The sequence below is a fragment of the Gymnodraco acuticeps genome, unplaced genomic scaffold, assembly GCF_902827175.1.
Source record: "Gymnodraco acuticeps unplaced genomic scaffold, fGymAcu1.1, whole genome shotgun sequence".
Taxonomy (NCBI): Eukaryota; Metazoa; Chordata; class Actinopteri; order Perciformes; family Bathydraconidae; genus Gymnodraco; species Gymnodraco acuticeps.
In genome coordinates this window covers 8,530-34,173 of record NW_022990561.1, presented here as the reverse complement: position 1 = coordinate 34,173, position 25,644 = coordinate 8,530, and the positions used below count along the sequence as shown (strand labels likewise).

Sequence of the window (25,644 nt, the reverse complement as noted above, 5' to 3'; positions counted from 1 at the left end):
AATCATACATTAAGTATAATACAGGTCTCAATCATACATTAAGTATAATACAGGTCTCAATCATACTTTAAGTATAATACAGGTCTCAATCATACTTTAAGTATAATACAGGTCTCAATCATACTTTAAGTATAATACAGGTCTCAATCATACATTAAGTATAATACAGGTCTCAATCATACTTTAAGTATAATACAGGTCTCAATCATAATTTAAGTATAATACAGGTCTCAATCATACATTAAGTATAATACAGGTCTCAATCATACATTAAGTATAATACAGGTCTCAATCATACTTTAAGTATAATACAGGTCTCAATCATACATTAAGTATAATAGGAAAGCATCCAACTGGAAAGTGTACACACTGCAGCCAGCCAGAAACTGTTGAGCATGTTTTACTGCTTTGCAGGAAATATAGTACTCAGAGAAATGTGCTTTTCCAGACACTGAAGGAAGCAACATTCCATGACTTGTCGCTATCAGGGCTGTTAGGGAAAACATCAGGCAATATATATTGTGAGATTATTAAATTTCTAAGAGAAACTCCAGTCCAGTTGGTGGCGGTAATGCGCCTACAAGTTGGTTTGCCAACCGCCAATAAACACGAAAGAAGAAGAAGAAGAAGAAGAAGAAGAAGAACAAGACAAAAAAAGAGGATTAAACACATGCAGAGGTTTCATTAAGTTTACACCTCTTAGCTTACAGTTAATCACCAACTATCTTTAAATAAAGGCTAACACAGCTACAGTCTAAAAGCTATCGGCTAACAGCTAAAGTCTGAAAGCTATCGTCTAACAGCTAAAGTCTGAAAGCTATCGTCTAAAAGTCTGAAAGCTATCGGCTAACAGCTACAGTTATTATTCCAGTTCGGCTCTGGGGGAGTAACAGTTGATTTGTAATGCTCAGCTGACTTTATGTTAGTTATTTATTACACCAGTTGTCTTTAAGACGGTTTGAGTTGTTGTGTTGGTGCTCTTTACCATAGATATGGTTTTAAATATATGCTAACTAGCTTATTAGCATCGTCATTCACTGTGACGTAGCATTTTTCCTATTGAAATAAATGGGGTTCTTCAGTTAGCAGCTAACGCTAAGCTAAGCGACGGTTTAGCTCATTAGATAAATATATATACTTTATTTAAATAATGATTTATCTTAAAGTGGGAAATGAATGTGTCACAGCAGAAGTGTTTTCAGGCATTACACGAGTTAAACATATTTAAAAGACGCAATAAGATATAATACAAATGAAGCATTAGCAGCAAGTATACACACAGGACACATATCACTAGAGTATCTAAAGAATACACAATATACAGAAAATACTGTATACATGGAGTACATTAAACAGTCTCACTAGCTAATGTTTGCTTTCTGTGTTAACTTAGTGATAGTTACACACGGATAGCGCTATAACAGTGGTTCAAACAACCATTAATGTCACTTTCTATGTGAATAAAGTCATTTTAATGAAATAAAAGTGAACAAACTGTGAGCTGTAAGTTAGAATGTAAGTTGCTACACAGATTATGATGAATTATATCTAAATATTTGTATTATATTCATAATAATTTACACAGAAAACCAACTTTGTATCGTAATGGTTAAAGTAATTTGCATGTAATGTTAATAACTATCTGACCTTTCTATCATGTTCTCCTCTGCTTAGCATCACATTGACTAAATGGATCAATTTGGACCATGTTTACGTCACAGCAGCATAGATAAGACAAGGCACTGCACATGGTGTGATAAAACACTACATATAAGCATCTAGAAATAGAACATATCATTGAATAAACTCTTTGAATTCCTCCTCTTCACTGCTGACAGTTTATGATGAATTATATCTAAATATTTGTATTATATTAATAATGAAGCAGCTCTGTGGTCTTCATCAGGACATCTGATGAGCAGCATGGAGGAGAAGAAAGAGACCCCTGGAGCTCAGGTCAGTGTGCACTTCATCACAATATATTCCTAATTCCAGCGTTTCCGCCAGGCGGGCGTCTTGCCTTCATTTGACGCCCTTATTCAGCTCGGAACGCCCTATACAGACATAAATAAAGCAGCGACTGTATTCGCCATGACACAGACAGTCTGTGGTTTGTACTTGTTTAACTTCTGTCTAGGTTCTAAACAGATATGAGAAGCTGTGAGCTCTGAGGGCTAACAGCTAACGGCTGATGTTGGTTTTGTGGTTCACATTGTCACTACCCGATCTGCAGCCCTGCCCTATCTGCAGTGCGCATGTGCGAGAAGGTCCGCCATATTTGACTACTCCATACGGCAACTCTAATAGGACATTTGACATCTAGACGGCTGCCCGATTTGCATCGTGCATGCGCGAGTCATAAACGTCTCAAATATCTTTATTAAAATATTTTGTTATTTGAAATAAAATGAAGGACATTCACAGTTAATGTAATTAGATATAAATTATGAATGCCATACATATTGCATACATTCACAGTCAATATTTCTTCAGTATGTATGATAGCTGTCTAACAGAAGTTACATCCATTTCTCACTTATTCTGACAATGTACTTAACCCAATAAAATGACGCACTAAAAGGAGTTGTTCAATAATAGTGAAGTCACGTTGTAATAACAATAACTCATCTCTCTCGTTCAGATTAATATTGTCGGGTTTTTTTGAGTGTTCTTTTTCTGCTTTGCCAAACGCCACTGTGTCAAATGTCCTATTAGAGTTGCCATATGGCGGACCATCTCGCACATGCGCACTGCAGATAGGGCAGGGCTGCAGATCGGGTAGTGACACACATTGAAGATGACGTCGCGGCTCCGCCTACACTGCGTTACTATAGTTACTGCTAGGGTGGTAAGTTTCCGGAAAGTTTGCTCTGGCCGGACATTTGTTGGTGCTTGAAACGAACCGGATTCCGGAGCTAAGAGGCTGCTCCGCTGCGGTGTGAACAGGAAAACCCGGTGCTTTTCAAGCTCCAGCTCCGAACCGGCCCTGAAACACCGTTGGTGTGAATGAGGTATATGTGAAGTAGATCTGAGGCCATGCAAGGAAAAACATCTTGGAAAAACCCTGTTGGAATAATATCAAGGCAGCAGGAGGAGGATTTCAGAAGTTGAATAATGTCCTCTAGGTTATTATCATTAATCTGATGGAACTGTGTCATGGTGTTTGTATTGATTTTAGGTGGACACAGGGACAACACATCTGCTGTACCTGATGCAGAGGCCACTGACTGCTGGTCTGATGTTCTGAATGGGGGGATACTGACACTGTGGGGTTTGTTAGTCTGTCGACGGTAGCAAACAAGGCACGTGCATTGTTTTTGTTTTTGGCAATGATGTCAGAGAAGAAAGACTGTCGTGCAATTTACAATTCCAAATGATAAAGGCCAAGTCTCTCTTTATAGATTTCAAAGTGAACCTGGAGATTTGTTTGCAGGGTTCGTACGGGTGCTTGAAATCCTTGAAAATGCTTGAAATTTGAGGTGGTGTTTTCAAGGTTGGGAAAGTGCTTGCATTTTGGGAATGGTGCTTGAAATTGAGTTAAAGTGCTTGAAAATGTAAATGCTTTACTTTTACAATAAATTGCTGTCTGACTGAATAGTTCGCTTTTTAGATTAAAAGAAAATAATTGCTTCGCTTCTCCATAAAACAGCTCCGCTGCGGCTTCCCGCGCTATGAGCGCGACCTGCAAGTGTTTGTGTTATGTGTGACCTGGGCATTCTGATGAGAGATAGATGACTGTGTGCCAGGAGGTTGCCGTTTCAACGAGCGTTGGCTAGCAGAAGACAAATACAAGCCATGGCTAAGACGAGGGTCAAGCCCACGAGTAGCCTCCTGCAAAGTTTGCAAAATAACGATGCGAGAGTCTGCGCTGACGAGCCACATGAAAGGAACGCCGTAGAAGAGCATTTTAGATTAGGCTAACGTTGCATGTTACGTTTGTTTAAGCTAACGTTAGCGAGCTGAATAGCGAACTCGATTGAGGGATAATAATAATTGCAGGGGACAATCATTTCAGAGGAGCGTACCTATGTTATGTGCGTTACAGTCGCCATCGTGTGGTGTTCAGAGGATGAAGCACTCACGGCATTTCGTGTTATAGTCACGAAATATAATCTATTGATTTGACACAGAGCGATTTTGAAAGCAATGTATTTCTACTGGTAGTATGTTTCGTGCCTAAACCAAATGTGACTTGCTCTATCGAAATCAGTCACATTGACCCGAAGACACATTTTCGTTTGTATTACTGGTCTGGGGGAAGCTCGCGTGTGTGTGTTTGTGTATTTTTGCGTTTGTGTACCGGGGAAACACTTACAAGAAACACCAGCTGTTGTTACGCCTGCTGTGACGTTAAGTTACTCAGTTCTCTGCTTGTAATTATGCCGAAGCTTCAAAGTTGTTTTTATCATCTGAATTTGCAGAAACAAGTTTAATATATTCTGAAAGCCAAGACTTTGTTTATTTGAAAGCAGATGAAAACAAACTGTCTTTTATATAAAATTGAAGTATTATACAATTAAAACTACATTTAGCTTTAATCCCATGTAATGGTAGAATGAACACAGTCTTCCTTTGAAGATGTAGAAGTCAGGTGTCTTGAGTAGTCAGAATTACCTCCAAATCATTGTTCACATTTGTAAATATTATTTTCCACTTGTTACCATTGTGAGTCTATTTGTATGCAGCTCTGCGTGATTTTGTGGCTACAATTCAGACTAATACGCTACCAGAGGTGGAATAAGTACTCAGGTATTGTACTTGAGTAAAAGTACAAGTACTCGGATCTTGTACTTGAGTAAAAGTAGAAGTACCAGAGTGTAGGAATACTCTGTTACAGTAAAAGTCCTGCATTCAAAATGTTCCTCAAGTGAAAGTGGAAAAGTATTCTCATCAAAATATAGTGAAAGTAGCGACAGTAAAAGTAGTCGTTGTGCAGATTGGTCCATTTCAGAATAATATCTATGATATGTTTTATAATGATTGATCATGAAAGTGTTCTCAAAGCTGGTGAAGGTGCAGCTAGTCTGAATGACTTTGTATACTGCAGGGTAGCTGGTGGATTTACTCCAGGTGGAACTAAAGTCTGATTCAACACTTGATTAGATTTCACATCATTCATCCACATCTGTGAAGTAACTAAAGGTATTAAATACATGTAGTGGAGGAAAAGTACACCATGTACCTCTGACTTATGTTCACTGCCAACCTAAAAGTACCTAAAAGAATAGTAATCAATAATGTATTGAAAAGTTATTTGGCTGATTGTTTTATATTGGCTCAGCCAGGTTATCTGGGAGGCCCAGTCTACGTACAGATCACTCATTTTGAAATATTAAACTTAGTTTTCTTTAATTTTTCATCCTCGTGTAGAAGGCTATCACGAAACACACATTTGGTTGTTTATAGCATAAAGAACATCTGATTTAATGTGAGGTAGGGAAATAATCATTTGAGTATGTGTATATAAATATGTAATTTGCAACAGCTGTAAGCTGCTTGAAAAGCTGGAAAATGCACCTTGAAAATGCTTGAAAAGTGCTTGAATTTGACTTTGGAAAAGGTGTAAGAACCCTGTGTTTGTCTCCACCTACGTTCAGCTTTTCGACACTCTCTTTTTGCTGTTCTCACGGTCATGGCCTTTCTCCATGGAGATATTTTCTTGCCAGTCACTTCCTTTAATTTAGTTATTTTTGAATTAAAATAATCTACTAGCTCATTTACTGAGATGTTAGCAGGGGCAAGTGTGGAAGAAACATTCTGAGTAAACATTTCCCAAGTGTTGTCAGTTAAATATCGCTTTGTGGTTACCTCTTTCTGAACATTTGTGTGAACAGAAATAGAGCTCTCAAAGGAATGATCAGAGAGCGCAACATCAGTCACCACAACCTCAGAGATATTCAGACCCTTTGAGATCATTAAGTCCAGAGTGTGCCCCTTATTGTGCGTGGGCTCCGTCACATGCTGAGTCAGTCCATAGCTATCAAGAACACAAAACAGTTCTTTAGCCCCTCTGTCCTGGGGGTTGTCAACATGGATGTTAAAATCACCAACAATGACTAGACGGTCAAAGTCAAAACACACTATAGACAGCAGTTCAGTAAAGTCATCAAAAGAAGCTAAAAGAAGCTAAGAGCACAGCTGAACTCCCGCAGCCCTGGGGGGCCCCTACATTGGTTGTGATGGCAGATGACAGGGTTTGGTCAAGTTGCTCTCTACTGGTGAGGAAAGCGGCATACCACTAAATCAGGTATGGATTTACTTCCATTTTTGACGCCAAGATGTCTGCTTGTATTGTGTTGCTGCTGAGAAGTCTAGGAAGAGGGCTCTTGCATAGGTGTGGCGTTTATCTAAATGTTTAGTGATGATGTGAACCAGAGCAGCAACAGTACCACCCCCTTGCTTATAGGCAAATTGGTATGGATCAAGTATGTCTTGTCTGTCACAATAGGTTTAGCTGAAGAGGTCATTCCTGTCATGGTTCTCTTGGTGTCCCACACTTTTTTGGGGTCTTAGGCTTTAAAATCATTTCCCAAAAGCTCTCTGTGTGTTTTGATTCCCTCAATTTGACTTTCAGTTCTCTCTCTGTCTGTTCAAGTGCTCCGTAGTCTTTGTTTTTGAAAGCTATTTTCCTGGTTTTTATAACTTTTTGTAATGTCCTTAGTCACATATGATTTATTACTTGGATAGATTTGTATTTCTTTAGTGGGAACACAGAAGTTAATATAGTCTTTGGTAACAGTAGTTATTTCATCTGGTGAACCTTCCTGAAAAATGTCCCAATCTGTCCAATCAAAACAGGCTTTCAACGGTTCCCTACTTTCATTTGTCCATGTCCTTATTACTTTCTTTTCTGGTTGACTTCCCTTGAGTTTGGTCTTATACACTGGTATCATATTCACAGCACTATGATCAGAGTTCAGTATTGGTGGTCTGTATTTAGACACATAGGCTCCTTTATCATTAACAAAGCATTTGTCCAGGATATTGTCTTTCCTGCTGTGATCCCTAACATACTGCTGGAACCCAGGTAACACAGTCTCCAGGCGACATTGCTTCATGTCCCCGAGCACTATTGCCGGTGCATCGGGGTGGCTGAGTTGCAGCTCGTGAACACAGTGTCCTCGGCCGCTGGGAGGCACGTAAACAACAAACAGTAAAATACACCCGGATTCTCTAGGCAGATAAAAGGGTCTTAACGTCATGCCGAGAATTTCTACGTTGGGATTGCAGGTTTTACATTTTACTGAGTATCATTGGCGGTGCTAGGGGGTGGCTACCTGGGCTCAAGCCCCGGATGTTTTCTGAAAAGAAAAAAAAAAATTCAAAAAAAGATTATTTTTGTTTTTTTGAAAACGTCTCGGGAGTCCACCAGAGAGGCAGCCGCTGCGGGACATTAGCCTGCGTACTGCGTAGCCTTCCCTGCCCTGAAGAAGAAGTGATCCTTCCTAGTGCCTGACGAGTTTTAAGATAATAGTAATAGCCTATAAAGTTATGGATATTAGAAAGTTATTGTCATCGAAGCAGGCGCCACAAGCTGCAGCAGCTGACAACAATGTCATCACCAGCAGTGAAGAAATGGATGATGTTTCAGGTTTGTGAATCTAATGGTGATATCTGCACTCTGGCTGACTGAGTAAGAAGTGAAAAAGAGTGATGTACTGTAACGTTAATCTTATAGCTAGTAAACATGGAGTAACCAAGGCAAAGCAAGTTTATTTATATAGCACCTTTCAACAAGGCAATTCAAGGTGCTTTACAAAAATGAAAGACATTCAGACAAAGGCATTTAAAAACAGCAAAAGATAATAAAAGAAACATTAAAAGAAAAAATACATGAATAACAAGTACATGAATAAAAAGTTACAGTGCAGTTTAAGATATGAATAGTTCACACAGAAGTTCCACTTTACTGATGAACACAACAGCTCAGTTTCAATTAAAAGCAGCGACAAAAAGATAAACCACACTAAGTCAATACCCTTATATGTTAGTATGTATACAGAACATGACTAAAAATTATTCTAAGATGTAACGTTAACCCTTCATACCTCAGTCTGCTTTTAAGACACTAAAATAACGTATTCCAATTTTTATTTTGTTTTCGCGCGTGGAATTATACCGGCTCTCGTTTCAGTCCACATAGCAACGGAACCATAGCAACGGAACTGACAGGCAACAGTCAGAAACGTGACTCTTACACTCTTTACGTCACAAACAAAGATGGTGGATGAGAATAGATCTATAAAACGATAAGCAATGCGCCAGAATCAAGGTGAGACTATCCGCATCCTTTAAAACTCTACGCACATTCGTTTCACTGAAATAAGTAAACGACTGTATTTGAGTGAGTTAAGGCATTAGTTTGCTTCATTAAAGGGTGTTAATGAATAAGTGTTCTCCAGCGCCTTTTGTCCGCTTTAAAGGGGACCTATCATGCAAAATGCACTTTTGTCCGTCTTTTATACATGAATATGTGTCCCCGGTGTTCCAGGGAACTCACCAAGTGTCAGAAAACACAACCCTCTCTATTTTCCTCCATACCCAAATCTCTAAAAACGGGGCTGCAACGGATCTGATACAGACTGATCCAGATTTGAATTATTTTCTACGTCACAGAAGTGGTGCTCCGCTTAGTGGGCAACTCTCCACCTATCAGGGGAATGTGGGGTTGGGCCACGGCCGGCCATTGCCCTGGAGACGCTGTAGTACATATGCCAGGCCTGTAAATGGCGCTGTAGTCTGCCACAAAAGCAGCGAAGAAGACTTCCTGCGCATTGTTGCTATGGTTGCCCTTCTGTTTATTCTCCGCTGTGGCTCTTTTTCTCCCTCCCCGAGGCAAGCGTTTGCTCCCGCTGCTGTAATTCAATGCAATCCCTCCCTCGCTGCAATTCTCTCTGGTTAGTCCACCAGCAGATGACAAACACCCACCTCTCCGCCTCTTCCAAGGAACGAGGGGACCGTGCGGCAGAGTTTCAGTTAGATTTTTTTTCTGCGGTCAACATTAAAGTTTAAATCTTCCGGACAAAATTAGAAAAGTGCCGGTCAAAGGTCTTCTTTGTTATTTATTGAGCTTTAAAACAAATGAATAATGACTCTATATAATCATATAAGAAATATATAAGAGATCTCTTTTTCTCCCCCTCTTCTCCCCGCTGCAGCCCAGCAGCTGATCTCAAAGCACGCTCCCCTCTCCTGCAGGGGGGCGTGGTGCAGCTCACAGAATCGGCCTCCTGCAAAAACAGGGCTGGAAAGATCAAATAGAGCAAAATGAGGCATGGCTAAAATGCAGGAGCTGTTTGGTATTTTGAAAAAAAAACTATTTATATACTTTATATAGGTATGGCCCTATATATATTGTTCAAATATAGCATGATAGGTCCCCTTTAAGGTATTATTAAGGTAGGGTTAATGTTGCTCTCAAAGTGCACCAGATTGATGCTTTTAACTTCAATATTTAAAAAATAATCTTCCCGGGGGAGCATGCCCCCGGACCCCCCTAAAGGAGGCGACGACCCCCCTAAAGGATGTTCGGTCCACCTCCCACTTGTAAAAAAATAGCACTTTACCCCTGCACCAGTGCGCTCCACTTCCTACTTTCTCCTGCGAACGAGAAGAGACTTTCTCTCTCTTTTTTTTCTTTCATTGCTCTCTAGGGGCTTCGTACAATGCAAATATTTTTATTTTAAAAAGTAAAGTCCTTTCGAGTCATCTGTCTCAAGCCTAAGTCAAGTCTCAAGTTATGAATACCAAGTCCAAGTCGAGTCTTTTATCAATGTTAGTCAAGCAATTCTCAAGTCAAAAAATATGCGAGTCAAGTCATGTGACTCGAGTCCCCCACCTCTGGTATACACTTTGTGTTTATTATATTTGTATTATATTTGATACAGTAATATTACATTGCATTTAGCTGACGCTTTTATCCAAAGCGACTTACAATAAGTACATTCGACCAGGAAGACACAACCTTGAAGAAAACAGAATCATATAAGTACATCAGGTTTCATAGAGCCAAACATTTCAAGTGCTACTCAACTGGCTTTAGATAAGCCAGTCCTTTATTAGTATATAAGTGCTTTGTTAATAGTTCTAACGCTCAAAGTGGAGTCGAAAGAGATGAGTTTTCAGTTTGCGCCGGAAGATGTGCAAGCTATCTGCTGTCCTGATGTCAATGGGGAGCTCATTCCACCATCTTGGAGCCAGGACAGCAAACCCACGTGTTTTCGCCGATGGGAACTTGGGTCCCCCTCGCAGCGAGGGTGCAGCGAGTCGTTTGGCTGATGCAGAGCGTAGTGCACGCGCTGGGGTGTACGGTTTAACCATGTCCTGGATGTATGAAGGGCCAGATCCATTCGCAGCATGGTAAGCAAGTACCAGTGTCTTGAAGTGGATTCTAGCAGTTACCGGAAGCCAGTGAAGGGAGCGGAGGAGCGGAGTGGTGTGGGAAAATGTAGGAAGGTTGAAGACCAGACGAGCCGCTGCATTCTGGGTGAGCTGCAGAGGTCGGATGACACATGCAGGTAGACCAGCCAGGAGGGAGTTGCAGTAGTCTAGGCGTGAGATGACGAGAGCCTGGACCAGAACCTGCGTGGCTTTCTGAGTCAGCTGGGGATGTATCTTCCTGATATTGTAAAGCGTGTATCTGCAGCAACGGGTTGTAGCAGCGATGTTTGCAGTGAAGGACAGGTTGTTATCTAGGGTCACACCCAGATTCCTTGCAGTCTGAGTCGGGGAAACAACTGAGGTGCCGATGTTGATTGTTAGGTCAAGAGTGGGACAATCTTTTCCCGGGAGGAAGAGCAGCTCAGTCTTGTTAAGGTTGAGCTTGAGGTGGTGAGCAGACATCCACTGAGAGATGTCAGCTAGACAAGCAGAGATGCGTGCGACGACCTGGGTCTCTGAGCCGGGGAAGGACAGAATTAATTGGGTGTCGTCAGCGTAGCAGTGGTAAGAAAAACCATGCCGGCTAATGACTGATCCGAGCGAGTTTGTGTACAGGGAGAAGAGGAGGGGACCAAGAACAGAGCCCTGAGGGACCCCTGTAGTTAATTGACAAGGGTCGGACTCAGACCCTCTCCAAGTCACCCTGTAGGTACGGTCTTTCAGGTATGAGGTGAGGAGGGAAAGTGCAGAGCCTGAAACTCCAAGTTTTTGGAGAGTGCGAAGGAGGATCTGATGATTCACCGTGTCGAATGCAGCAGACAGGTCCAACAGGATGATGAGAGTGGAGAGGGATGCAGTTTTGGCAGTGTGCAGTTCCTCCGTGACAGCAATGAGAGTAGTTTCTGTGGAGTGACCTGCCTTGAAACCAGACTGGTGCGGATCCAGAAGGTTGTTCTGATTGAGATAACAGGAGAGTTGTTTAAAGACAGCGCGTTCAAGTGATTTAGACAGGAACGGGAGGAGAGAGACAGGCCTGTAGTTTATAACATCAGACGGGTTGAGAGTGGGTTTCTTTAGGAGAGGGTTTACTCTTGCCTCCTTGAGACTGTTTGGAAAGTGACCAGAAGTTAGAGAAGTGTTGATGAAATGGGTGAGAAACGGTAGAATATCAGGAGCGATAGTCTGAAGGAGGTTTGAAGGGATAGGGTCCAGAGGACAGGTGGTAGGGCGGGCAGAGGTAATGAGGGTAAGAACCTCACTTGGAGAGAGAGGGGAAAAGGAGGTCAGTGTGTTGGTGGAAGGAAGGTCTGGTGACCCAGCGGTGAGTAAAGGTGAGTCAGAAAAAGAAGAGCGAATATCATCAACCTTTTTTTCAAAGTGGGTAACAAAGTCGCTTGACAGAAGTGAGGAGGGGGGAGGGGCTTTTGGGGGTCCAGGAGGGAGGAGGGGGAAGGGGCTTTGGGGGGTCCAGGAGGGAGGAGGGGGGAGGGGCTTTGGGAGGGTCCAAGAGGGTGGAGAAGATGGAAAATAGTTTTTTAGGATTGGAATAGGAAGATTGGATCTTATCTTGAAAGAAAGTGCTTTTTGCCTGAGAGATCGAAGCAGAGAAAGAGGAGAGGAGAGCCTGATAGGTTAGGAGGTCGTCATGGTGTTTGGATTTCCACCGTTTCCGCTCTGCTGCCCTAAGGACGGTTCTATTAGCACGCAGTGCATCATTTAGCCAGGGAGCAGGAGGGGACTGACGAGCCTGCCGAGATGTGAGAGGACAGAGAGAGTCCAGAGAGGATGAGAGAGTAGAGAGGAGAGTTTCTGCAGCAGAGTTTGGTGGCAGGAGTTGGAACGAGTCAGAGGAAGGGAGGACTGAGAGCACCGACGAGGTAGAGGGAGAGAGGGAGCGAAGGTTACGGCGGACAAGTGCAGGATGAGAAGAGATTAGTTTGTTATGTTTGGAAAGCGGTAGAGAGAATGAAATGAAGAAGTGATCGGATGTGTGGAGCGGGTTTACAGAGAGGTTAGAAGTAGTGCAGTTCCTTGAGAATATGAGATCAAGGACATTGCCAGCTTTATGAGTTGGTGGGGATGGAGACAGTGAGAAAGCAAAGGCAGTTAACAGAGATGTTAGTTCGTCTATCTTCCCCATCTGGAGGTTGAAGTCTCCGAGAAGTACAGCGGGAGGGCCAGTTTCAGGGATGTGTGAGAGGAGATGATCTAATTCCTCCAAGAAGTCCCCCAAGGCGCCTGGTGGACGGTAGAGAACAACAATGGTTAGCTGTATAGGATGGGTTACTGTGACGGCATGGAATTCAAAGGTGGAAGGAGTGAAATTAGGTAGTTTGAAGAGGGAAAAGCTCCATTTGGGAGAGAGCAGGAGAACAGTGCCACCTCCTCTGCCAGTGGGTCTGGGTGTATGGGAGAAGGAATATGCAGTGGAGAGAGCTGCTGGGGTGGATGTGTTGGATGGAGTAATCCAGGTCTCAGTGAGAGCAAGGAAATCCAGAGACTGCAGGGAGGCGTAGCCAGAGACGAAGTCAGCCTTAGGAACAGCTGACTGGCAATTCCACAGGCCACCAGAAACTAGATGTTGGATCTCAGTGGAGCACGTGGGATAGACGAGAGCAGGCCGGTTATACAGCAATATTCTAACCAAACAGTTGATAAGTAGTATTTTGTTAACTCAAGGTTTATTTTAAGTGAGTTTTTATTGTGTTAACTTGTGTATTTATGCTTTTTAGATTGACTTTCTCTCTTTCTCTGTCCGTCTGTTCTAGAAACCAAAAGGAAGAGAGAGACGTCACAGCTGTCAGCAATGTGACAAATCCTTCACAACATCTGTAACTTTAAAGCGCCACCTGCGTATTCACACAGGAGAAAAACCGTACAGCTGTGAAGAGTGTGGGACAACTTTCACTCAATCAGGTGCTCTCAAATTACATCAACGTATTCACACAGAAGAAAAACCGTACAGCTGTGAAGAGTGTGGGATAACTTTCACTCATTCAAGTAGTCTGAAAAGACATCAACGTATTCATACTGGAGAAAAACCTTACAGCTGTGAAGAGTGTGGGAAAACTTTCACTACATCAGGTCATCTCAAAAGACATCAACGTATTCACACTGGAGAAAAACCTTACAGCTGTGAAGAGTGTGGGAAAACTTTCACTCAATCAAGTGGTCTAGAATCACATCACCGTATTCATACTGGAGAAAAACCGTACTGGTGTGAAGAGTGTGGGAAAACGTTCACTCGATCAAGTGCTCTAGAATCACATCACCGTATTCATACTGGAGAAAAACCGTACTGGTGTGAAGAGTGTGGGACAACTTTCACTAGATCAGATGCTCTCAAAACACATCACCGTATTCATACTGGAGAAAAACCTTACAGCTGTGACGAGTGTGGGACATCTTTCACTCAATCAAGTACTCTCAAATTACATCACCGTATTCACACTGGAGAAAAACCGTACAGCTGTGAAGAGTGTGGGACAACTTACAGTTCATCAAGTGCTCTCAAATCACATCACCGTATTCACACTGGAGAAAAACCGTACAGCTGTGAAGAGTGTGGGACAACTTTCACTTCATCAAGTCATCTCAAAAGACATCACCGTATTCACACTGGAGAAAAACCGTACTGGTGTGAAGAGTGTGGGAAAACGTTCACTACATCAAGTGCTCTCAAATCACATCTTCGTGTTCACACAGGAGAAAAACCATAGTGGTTTAAAGAGTGTAGGAGCTGCAATTAAGCATATTTAGTTTTTTTCCACAGTTTACAATAAACAATTTCCATCTATAGAGTGGCCAAGTCACGCCCATCTACTTCCGCTCCATGGGACCTTATTTTCGGAAAAATAATGTATTGAAGTCAATGGAGAAAGAAAACGTATCTTTCGATCCCATTTGAATAGTGCCATGAGTTACAGATATGATGTTTGTCAATCTTAAAAAATAATTTCCATGTCAAAAAAGTCACAATTTGTCGTAAAACTGTTACATTAGCATCGCCGATCTGTTCTACTTCATGCTATCTGCAGAAATGGTTGACATTAAACATTAAATAGACCAGGCAGTTAAGAGAGAATCAAAGGAAGGCATTAGGCAGCTTTGCATGACATTCTTCTGGACGTATTTCATTGAGGTGATAGTGAGGGTAGTCAATCCTTTTGTTGACATGACAGTAGTGACGGCCATCTTGGTGACGTGTGTTGTTCTGCGAGACCGGAGATGTAGTTCATTCAGCGTTTCACACAAACAAATGTGTTCACAGTTTTATGACACTTTTTTTTTACTTGCAAAATTATCTTTTAAATTGACAAACATTAGATGTGTAATTCGTGGCACAATTCAAACGGGATCGAAAGATAATCTTTGTCTCTCCATTGACTTCAATACATATTTTTTTTCGAAATAAGGTCCCATGGAGCTCCACCGGAAGGGGAGGGACTTCGCCTCTCTATTGGCCTTGTGTCGGGTAATCCTTTTTTTTTTTTTTTTCGTGTCACGAAATATAATCTATTGACTTGCTCTATCGAAATCAGTCACATTCACCCGAAGACACATTTTCGTTTGTATTACTGGTCTGGGGGAAGCTCGCGAGTGTGTTTGTGTATTTTTGTGTTTGTGTAACGGGGAAACTCTCACAAGAAACACCGGCTGTTGTTATGCTTGCTGTGATGTTACATTAGTCAGTTCTCTGCTTGTAATTATGCCGAAGCTTCAAAGTTGTTTTTATCATCTGAATTTGCCGAAACAAGTTAAATATATTCTGAAAGCCAATACTTTGTTTATTTGAAAGCAGATGAAAACAAACTGTCTTTTATATAAAATTGAAGTATTATTCAAGTAAAACTACATGTTGCTTTAATCCCATGTAATGGTAGAATGAACACAGTCTTCTTTTGAAGATGTAGAAGTCAGGTGTCTTGAGTAGTCAGAATTACCTACAAATCATTGTACACATTTGTAAATACTATTTTCCACTTGTTACCATTGTGAGTCTATTTGTATGCAGCTCTGCGTGATTTTGTGGCTACAATTCAGACTAATACACTACCAGAGGTGGAACAAGTACTCAGATATTGTACTTGAGTAAAAGTACAAGTACTCGGATCTTGTACTCGAGTAAAAGTAGAAGTACCAGAGTGTAGGAATACTCTGTTACAGTAAAAGTCCTGCATTCAAAATGTTCCTCAAGTGAAAGTAGAAAAGTATTATCATCAAAATATAGTGAAAGACAGTAAAAGTAGTCGTTGTGCAGATTGGTCCATTTCAGAATAATATCTATGATATGTTTTATAATGATTGATCATGAAAGTGTTCTCAAAGCTGGTGAAGGTGCAGCTAGTCTGAATGCCTTTGTATACTGCAGGGTAGCTGGTGGATTTACTCCAGGTGGAACTAAAGTCTGATTCAACACTTGATTATATTTCACATCATTCATCCACATCTGTAAAGTAACTAAAGGGATTAAATACATGTAGTGGAGGAAAAGTACACCATGTACCTCTGACTTATGTTCACTGCCAACCTAAAAGTACCTAAAAGAATAGTAATCAATAATGTATTGAAAAGTTATTTGGCTGATTGTTTTATATTGGCTCAGCCAGGTTATATGGGAGGCCCAGTCTACGTACAGATCACTCATTTTGAAATATTAAACTTAGTTTTCTTTAATTTTTCATCCTCGTGTAGAAGGCTATCACGAAACACACATTTGGTTGTTTATAGCATAAAGAACATCTGATTTAATGTGAGGTAGGGAAATAATCTTTTGAGGATGTGTATATATGACTGATTTTAAATGCCATTTTCTTAATGTCTTTCATTTTTTGAAAAGCACTTTGAATTGCCTTGTGTTGAAAAGTGCTATATAAATAAACTTGCCTTGCCTAAACTTGTCTATATAAATATGTAATTTACAACAGCTGTAAGATTGAAAATGCACCTTGAAGTGCTTGAATTCGACTTTGGAAAAGGTGTAAGAACCCTGTGTGAAGTAATCCAATTGGCATGTTGTCCAGCTGATCCGGGATGAAGGTGTCAGTTGTGAAGTAATCCAATTGTTTGTCCGGTGAAAACGATACTAAATCCAATGCGATATGTTTCTTATTGTCCAGTTTCACTCATAGAGTACGATTCTACTTAATGTAATGGCAGTTTAAATGTTCCAGTGTCCTATATCTTTTTGCCATTACTTCACAGGAGGGTTTAGAGTGATCCTGATGCAGACACAACCATATGAAGTTCCGGTCTTTTGCTGCAGTTTTAGAATGATGTTTTATTGCTTTACATACCAAGGTTTAAGTACACGTTGTCAATAGTTGTAGTATGAACATCTGCTGGGGCTGGCTGGTAGAATCGGTATGCTCTTCCTCTCCTCTCACCTATGACCCCTTTTATACACCCCGCCACCTAGTGTTCAAAAAATAATATTGCACTATTCATATAAATAAGGTAAACTGAGACACCAACAACACCCATAAAATGGCAAACCTTTTCTTAAAGTATTCACTTTCATGTATCTAGAACATATCTACGATGTTTTCAGTTTGATTCTATTATCTTGTTGAAATGATCAGACTACCAAAAATAAAATGGCCTTAGAAACAGACTCGTAACCCTGCATATTTGTTGTGTTTTGCAGCATATTATAAACATGTCATTCCCTTATCTTCAAATACCCCAGGTTGTGTAGGTATGTATTTGAGGTGTACTGTCCACATCGCAGACCTGAAGTCGTGCAGTCAATGTATGGTGTTCGCCAAGATGAAGGGATTCCCCCACTGGCCTGCCAGGACACACACACACACACACACACACACACACACACACACACACACACACACACACACACACACACACACACACACACACACACACACACACACACACACACACACACACACACACACACACACACACACACACACACACACACACACCAGAGTTCCCGTTAGAATATTTTTTCGCCGGTCAACATGTCCGTTAAATATTCCGGACAAAATGAGAAAAGTGCCGGTCAAAGGTCTTCTTTGTTATTTATTGTGCTTTAAAACAAATTGCTATGATTCCATATTAAACAAACTAATTATAGTAGATTAACTAGATTATTCAAAAGTGTACAGTAATTTACAATAACACGGGAATAATAAACGGAGCGCTCTCCCTCTCCTGACAGCCCGTCAGTATCATGCAGCTCGCGGATCCAGTAATGAGTGACCCGACAGTAAAACTAAACATATCTATAACTAGTTTAGGTAGTTTGAGAGGCAATTCAAATAGCTACGTGTGATATTCTAACCGCTCACCGCTGCATGTGATCATGCAGAGCTGCGTGTCGACTCGTCAGCAGCAGCTGATCTCATCTCCCGTCAGATTATACTTCACTCGCGTTTATGTCCATATCGATCAGATCTAGCTAGTTCTAGCTAATGATATGACCACCTGCTTATCAAAAGACACCTACACAATAAGTGTCGCTATGCAACCGGGTGAGGCCACAAAGTATAGCGCAGCATTATGCATTTGTTTACATGCCCACCGGAACCCTGAGGCATTACCAACAGATAAACGCACAATCAACCCATACAGGACATCTCTTTCTCCTCATTACGTGTTAAGAGGCTTCTCAATACTCAAATTTCCCCTCCTCGACTCCCCTCCTCGGTTCCCCTCCTCGAGACTTAGACCCGCCCACAGGAGATGCGAGCGGAGGACCGAGGAGGGGGACCGAGGAGAGAGGAGGGGAAGCAGCAGACGTTTAAAGAAATGAGAACTCCTCTCCTCTGAGCGGTCATTTTAAAGAGACGTCCGTTCATTATGACGTGGCAACAGCTGCATCAGCTGTCGAGTGTTTTGTCATAGCGCTGTATCTCTGTTAGATCAGCTGAACATTGTTCCCCCACATATTTACTTTGAATTCATTGAGAGTGCAGTATAATGAGACAATAACAGGCTACAGATGCGGACACACACACAAATATATTTATATAAATATATACAATTTAAAGTATGAGAGCACTCTCATAATAACGTAACACAATCAGAGACTGGATATATCCCCCCCCCTCTCTCTGGTCGCTGAAATGGGGAATTGAAATTACGGGCCAAAAGTTGTATTTACAAGTAGGCCTATTAAAAGTAAGCAGAGGACACCAAACCAACTGAGACCCGTCTATCCGCCGCATCTACGCACTGTACAACACACACATACACACTGTACCACACACACCTACACACTGTACCACACACAACTACAGCTCCTAAAGCATAAGCCGTTGTGTATTTTATTATGTGAAGCAATGGTCTTAGAAAAATATCGACTCTTTGTTTGTAGATATCTACTAAACTAAAGCAAATAAAGAGAGTAGGCCTGTTATACTGAGTGATATATATTATACACACTGCTCTGCTTTCTGCACGGACCTTACAGCCAGTGCTGGAATTGGGCCGGTACTCACCGGTACGCAGTACCGGCACTTCTGGTTCTGACCCATGGAGTACCGGCACTTCTTGCTCAGTACCGGCATGCTGGCGGTACTCCGGTACTCATGCACCGTGCCAGTACTCAACACTCTCCCGCCGTTCTTATTATACATCCATATATATATACAGCCGCCCGGTACTCAGTAGATGCGTCATGAGGTGCCGAACGGACATTCTCATCGCTCTAACCGCTGGAGTTTCACAGCGGCTGTCAGCTGTTTACTCCTGTCATTCAAACAGAACCTGCTGGAGAGGGGGCGGGGCTTATCTTCTCCATGTAAATACTGTGGTGGAAACGACTATGTCAAAATTAACCTATTTGACCGTGATTTAATAGTAATACACGTTTCAAAATAATAATAATAATAATAATGCCGAAGTAACAACATACAGAAAATTGTTAGTAAAACCATGTTTTAATGCTTTACAATTTACATACCTAGATGCACGTGTGTTGTGTTTATGCAGTGCAACTCCCACCCAGTGGGTGGCTATGTAGAGTGCTAGAACAGAGCAGGCACGCCCCCGAGAGAAGGAAAGCAAGTCACGTCACAAATTAGCATTTCTAAAATGTTAGCGTGGATTAATAAAAGTGCAAAAAGACAGCGGTTGTCGCCGGAAGAAACTTCAAATACAGAGAATGCTGTGCCTGTGTTGGAAATTGTGTCTGATGGGGAGCTTTCTTTGGTTGATCCTCCTGCTCCAAGTTCTAGTGCATTAGCATTAGCACTAGCTCCGCCGCCTCCTCCAGAGCCTCTAACGTTAGCTGCTGCTGGCGCAACTGCCACCACCAACATCGGGCAAAGCATGCACCTGACTGCTGGACAACGGACCAGGTGCAATATTTTTGCAAGACCAATGCATGGCTCCTTCTTAAAGATAAGAAGCTAGGATGTCGGATATGCAGAGATGTCAAATCTTTGGGAATACACACTGGACAAGGACTGAAACTGTCAACTGAATGGGGTGAGTGTGCAGTGTCTCATTTCGGTGTTGACAAGGGCAAACAACAAGCTAGCCTGAGAAAAAAAATCAAAGAACATAAAGAATCACAAGCCCATGCAAAAGCTGCTGACATCCTTACATCTGCTTCACGTGAAACTATTCAACATCAAGTGCAGTCTATGCATAAATCTGAATTAGACACCACTATCAGAGTTTTTCGAACGGCATATAAAATTGGCAAACATAGCCGGCCATTCACAGACATGCCAATTGATTTGAATGTACAGAAACTGAATGGGCTGAACGTGGGCAGGGTTTTGCACTCCAATAAAACCTGTGGCGAAATCATCGACCACATAGCTCATGAGCTGAAGAAAAAATGGCAAAAGACATTACAGAAAACCAAAGAAAACTCTGTGTTTTGGTCGATGAACCTACCACTATTAGTGGTAAAACGGTGCTTGTTGTGTGTCTACGCTCAGCATTAGCTGATGCTGAGCCCGAAACGTTTTTTTGGGAGCTGATCGAGTTGGATGGAACAACGGCTGATGACATCACAAAGGCGTTAATGGAGTGTCTTGGAAGAGATTTTAACGAGGACTTTTTAGGTCAGTATTTCGTTTCTTTTGCATGTGATGGGGCTTCAGTCATGCTAGGGAAGAGAACAGGCGTTGCTACCCAGTTGTGTAGTAAATTCCCAAGCCTGTTTGTGTGGCACTGCTCCAATCATCGTCTAGAGCTGGCAGTTGGGGATGTGGTCAAGGAGGTCTCAGGGCTCAATCATTTCCAGATCTTTTTTGACAAACTCTATTCCTTGTTCCATGCCTCCCCCAAAAATCAGAGGCAGTTAGCGCAGTGTGCGCAAGCAGTCGGACAGCGTCTCCTGGTGATAGGGCGTGTTTTGTCCATCCGCTGGGTGGCTTCAAGTGAAAGGAGCGTCAGAGCAGTCTGGGAAAACTACCGAGTGCTTCATGATCACTTCACAAATGCTGCAAACGACACGAGCAGGGATTCCAGAGACAGAGCAAAGTACAAGGGCCTGGATGATGTGCTCACATCTGCAATGTTTGTCAGCAATCTGGGACTGATGTACGATGCGCTCACAGAGCTCAGCGACCTCTCTCGGCAACTCCAAAAAAGAGAGATGACACTGCCTACAGCAGATAGGCTCTTAACTCGAGAAATACGAGTTTTTGAATCCATGGTCACCATGCCTGGCCCACACATGACTACAGTTCATACAGCTCTAGCTGAGAAGTCCTTCAAGGGTGTTGCCCTGCGTGAGAATGGCAGGCTTGTACAGATTCATGCAGGTCAGTTTTTCCGCAGTATGGTAGAGAATCTGAGACACAGAATGACTTCCACAACCTCCTCTCATGTCAGCACAAGAGAAATCCCATTACATGGCCGGGAGGCCCGGGACAATCAGCTAATCCAGGACATGAAAGTTATCCATCCTGGAAGTTGGCCTGAAGAGGAGTTAGACGTACAGTATGGGGACGTAGAGGTGCTACGTTTGTGCGAAGTGCTGAAAGTGGACAGAAGAGAGACTGTTCAGGGCTTTCGCGAATACAAGGAAACCAGGGCATCCCGTACACCTGCTGCCATGGAGCCTCTACTGAAAGCAGTCCGAACCATCGCTGTCTCCACTAGTGAGTGTGAGCGGGCATTCAGCTGCATGAACGATATCCTTACTGCAAAAAGGAATGCTCTCTCTGTCAGCCGACTGTCCAGCCTGGTTTTCATTCAATGTAATGGACCATCACTAGGACAGTTCAATCCGGAACAGTATGTGAGGTCCTGGCTGGCAAAGGGAAGGAGAAGTGCTGATGAAAGAGCCTGTCCAGCTCCAGCCCCTGATACTGATGTCCCCAAGGCCTTCTGGAGCCTTTTCTAACAATGTGAAGTATATTGCAAAGCAGCTCACCCAGTGAGAAGACTTTTGGCATAATGTGCCGATTTGTACAGATCCTGGAGATAGAAGGACTTCAGACCAACCAGGGAGTTATCTGATCAGCTTGGTGTGCAATGTAACTCTTTACCATGGCTCAGACTTTGTTACTTGCAGTTACAGTTTCTCATTTTAGATTGTGCAAATTTTGCATTTGTTTTTACATGTTCTTTGTACATGCTCTTTATCATTTTTCTGAGTTGGAAAGTTAGATTGCATCATAGTTTACTTTATACATATTTGTATTCTTCAGTGGTGAAGTATATTGCAAAGCAGCTCAGCCATGTGAGAAGACTTTTGGCACTTTTTCGTTTTTCGTTTTCTGAGTTGGAAAGTTAGATTGCATTCAAAATGTACAGAAATACTTAATTTTGTTAAATCTTTTTATAAAAAATGCTTCTGACCAGAGCTTTGTTTCCTTGTCATTAATGTTGAACACCACCAGAGGGGCTCTCACCTGAAAGGTCTCTGCTTCATGTGTCTTCAGCAGAAGATCTAGACTTTGATTGCTATATTTTCAGTTAATATTGACCTTACTGAGCTTTAGCCATATCCGCTGCCTATCATAACAAATGTTAAGTACAGTGAACCTTTCTAAAATATACAGTAGTAAAGAGACAAACCCACCAGCATTATAGTAGCCAAATTCTTGTTTGTGGGCTGTATATATAAAATTGACTTGAAAAAGTTGCTGATTTTAGAGTACTGGCACCTTTTTCATTCCAATTCAAGCACTGCTTACAGCTGTTCTCTCTGGAAAGATCGCGACGCAATGAAAGCAGTTTCTAAAATAATATCCAGGGGATGCATGCATAGCTGTCATTGGCTGAGATAAGTCCGGCCGTGCGTCATGCCTCCACCGTTCCCGGAAATGCATCCGCGGAGGAGCCGTGGAGGAACCATCAGTGTATCCTCGGTTAGAGCTCCTCCAGAGAGCCTCCTCGACGCTCGATCCTCGGTCCTCGGTGTGCATTTAGAGAAATGAGACGTCCTTCAAAATGGCGCGCTGAAATTCATTTCCGGGTCACTACTGGAGGACCGAGGACCGAGGAGTCGAGGAATGGAAATTTGAGTATTGAGAAGCCTCTATAGACACAGGTTAGACATTATAATTGACTATTCTTGTCTGTCACATACTCTTTTGTCTGTCACATAAATGGCGCAAGTTGCGCAACTGATGTGGTATTGAGCTAAACGAAAATTATTTTTGACACTTTGACCGGAGAGATTTAGATTTGCCGGTCTTCAGCATATTTTACTGGTCGTAGTCCGGTAATTACCGGCTAACGTGAACTCTGACACACACACACACACACACACACACACACACACACACACACACACACACACACACACACACACACACACACACACACAGAACATAAATACCTGTGTACAGATGTGTATTCCTAGCTGACGTGATATTCTGTGTGTTCAGGTGTGTGGAAAGTATTTCCAGGTACAAATGTTATTTCTCACGGGGATATTCACAAGCAACCAACTCCCATGCACTCTGAATGTGCATTAGCAGACCCACTGTTGGTATGACATGAAAGAGCTTCTTCTCAGACTCCCTTTCTGTTTCAGCGAGTCTGCAGCTGCAGTGTGATAAGAAGCAGATCACGGCTCCCCTCGGGTCAGACTTCCTGCTCTCCTGCAGCTATGAGAACCAGCTGCTCAGCAACAAGTACTGGTGCCGAGGAGAGTCCAGGAGGACCTGCGAGGTGCTGGTGGACTCGGAGGGGAAGACCAGAAGCACCCGGGTTCACATCGTGGATGCTCGGAGTAGAGGACTGTTTGTGAGGGTCTTAGATCTGCAGAAGGGGGACAGCGGGGTCTACTGGGTCGGGATCGACAGGCCTTATGCTGACATCATGACGTCAGTGAGGGTGGTCGTCACTGAAGGTGAGAATACACACTGCAGGTGGAGAGGGTTCAATATTGAACTAACAGGTATCACCATGAAACCCCCGTGCCCGGTGTGCCAGTCAGCAGACGCACAGGATCACTCCGATGTAATAAACTTGCCTTGCCTTAAGTTATGAAGTTATAGAAGCCTTATCAAGAAGAAAGAATACCGTCGTTTGTTATTTGATATGAGTTTTTCCTCTTTGTTTTGAATATTGTAAAGGCCTCTTTTCTTTGTTGCTTGTGTAAAAGTTTGTTATTTTATTTTGTTCAAACACATCGCAACTTCATCCAAACCATCGGAGGCCGAGTAACTCTTCAACTGTAAGTAATATAAAGGAAAGAAAACGAGTTAGAAGTGTCTGTTTAGGCGTCTAGTGGCTTGATAGAAAAACAAGGAATGAAGCCATGACAATCTTTCTAGTCGGACCCATTAGAGCGTAAAAAGTGTAACTATAAGTATCTGAAATAAATATGTACTGAAAGAATAACTGTATGCATTGTTTCTTATGCGCAATTACTTCATACTGTCTTTGTCTTTCTCGTCCTGCATTTATTGGCCCCCCTCAGAAAATAACTGGCCCCCCAGTCAGAATATAGCATGGTGATGAAGTTGGTCCTATAACCTGTAACCTTTAACCTGATTAGGCGTTCTCTGTCAGATTCAACAACTTCAGTCTAATGCAAAAATAAATACATTTATGTCATCAAGTTTTTTTATTTAGCACATTTTAACAAGGCATAAATAAATCAATAAGATATGGTGCAAAGGAAGCATCTTATACAACTACATTTAAATGCAGTAAAGAAAAAGCCAATACAAATTAAAACAAGATGAATTGGAATAACAAAAGGTTGCCCTGCTCTCCTCTGTGTTTCAGTCCCGGTCTCTAAGCCCCGCCTCCAGACCTGTTCTCCCTGATGGAGGGCTCCACCTGTCGGGGGGGTCCGGTGACGGTGAGATGTGTGTGTTCACGGGGGATCGCGGTCCGTTACTCCTGGTTCCGATACACACACCCCGAGGACGCTGACCTGCAGCTCACCTGTGACTCTCTGCAGCTCACCTGTGACTCTCTGCGGCTCACCTGTGACTCTCTGCGGCTCACCTGTGACTCTCTGCAGCTCACCTGTGACTCTCTGCGGCTCACCTCTGACTCTCTGCGACTCACCTGTGACTCTCTGCGGCTCACCTGTGACTCCCTGCGGCTCACCTGTGACTCCCTGCGGCTCACCTGTGACTCTCTGCAGCTCACCTGTGACTCTCTGCAGCTCACCTGTGACTCTCTGCAGCTCACCTGTGACTCTCTGCAGCTCACCTGTGACTCTCACCTGTGACTCTCACCTGTGACTCTCTGCGGCTCACCTGTGACTCCCTGCAGCTCACCTGTGACTCTCACCTGTGACTCTCTGCAGCTCACCTGTGACTCTCTGCAGCTCACCTGTGACTCTCTGCAGCTCACCTGTGACTCTCACCTGTGACTCTCACCTCTGACTCTCTGCGACTCACCTGTGACTCCCTGCGGCTCACCTGTGACTCTCTGCAGCTCACCTGTGACTCTCTGCAGCTCACCTGTGACTCTCTGCAGCTCACCTGTGACTCTCTGCAGCTCACCTGTGACTCTCTGCAGCTCACCTGTGACTCTCACCTGTGACTCTCACCTGTGACTCTCTGCGGCTCACCTGTGCGGGGTGGGGGGTGCGGGTGCCTCGCAGCGGCGAAACTTTGGCGCTTACCCCCTGATCCCACTGGAAGCGTCTGCGCTGCGGCTGCGCCGCGCTGCGACCTCCTCCTGCGTCCCACCAGGCGCGTTTCAAAACGTTGCGGAAGCTGAGCGTCGTGTGTGCAGCCTCGCAGTTGTTGGATGAACATTCCACTTCCTGCCTGCGCCGCGATGCGCCGCGTAAAAAATAGGATTCATCCTATATTTTAGAAATTCCTTGCGGCGAGGAGCTTCTGGGACGCTTCGAGCCGC

General features: G+C 42.9%; 1 protein-coding gene across 2 annotated transcripts; it reads left to right on the top strand.

Moving 5' to 3' along the window:
* The first annotated feature begins 363 nt into the window (after positions 1 to 363).
* On the top strand, positions 364 to 24,693 carry LOC117553661 (zinc finger protein 879-like). 2 transcript variants are annotated; one of them, XM_034227675.1, is made up of 4 exons: positions 364 to 678; positions 1,907 to 1,956; positions 13,149 to 13,464; positions 23,351 to 24,693. In XM_034227675.1, exons 2-4 carry the CDS (start codon positions 1,915 to 1,917, stop codon positions 23,806 to 23,808), a joined length of 816 nt encoding a protein of 271 aa, XP_034083566.1. In that variant the 5' UTR covers positions 364 to 678; positions 1,907 to 1,914; the 3' UTR covers positions 23,809 to 24,693. The 2 variants fall into 2 exon arrangements, with proteins under 2 accessions (XP_034083566.1, XP_034083565.1); XM_034227674.1 differs by lacking the exon at positions 23,351 to 24,693 and having other exon boundaries at positions 370 to 678; positions 13,149 to 14,419.
* Positions 24,694 to 25,644: the final 951 nt, after the last annotated feature.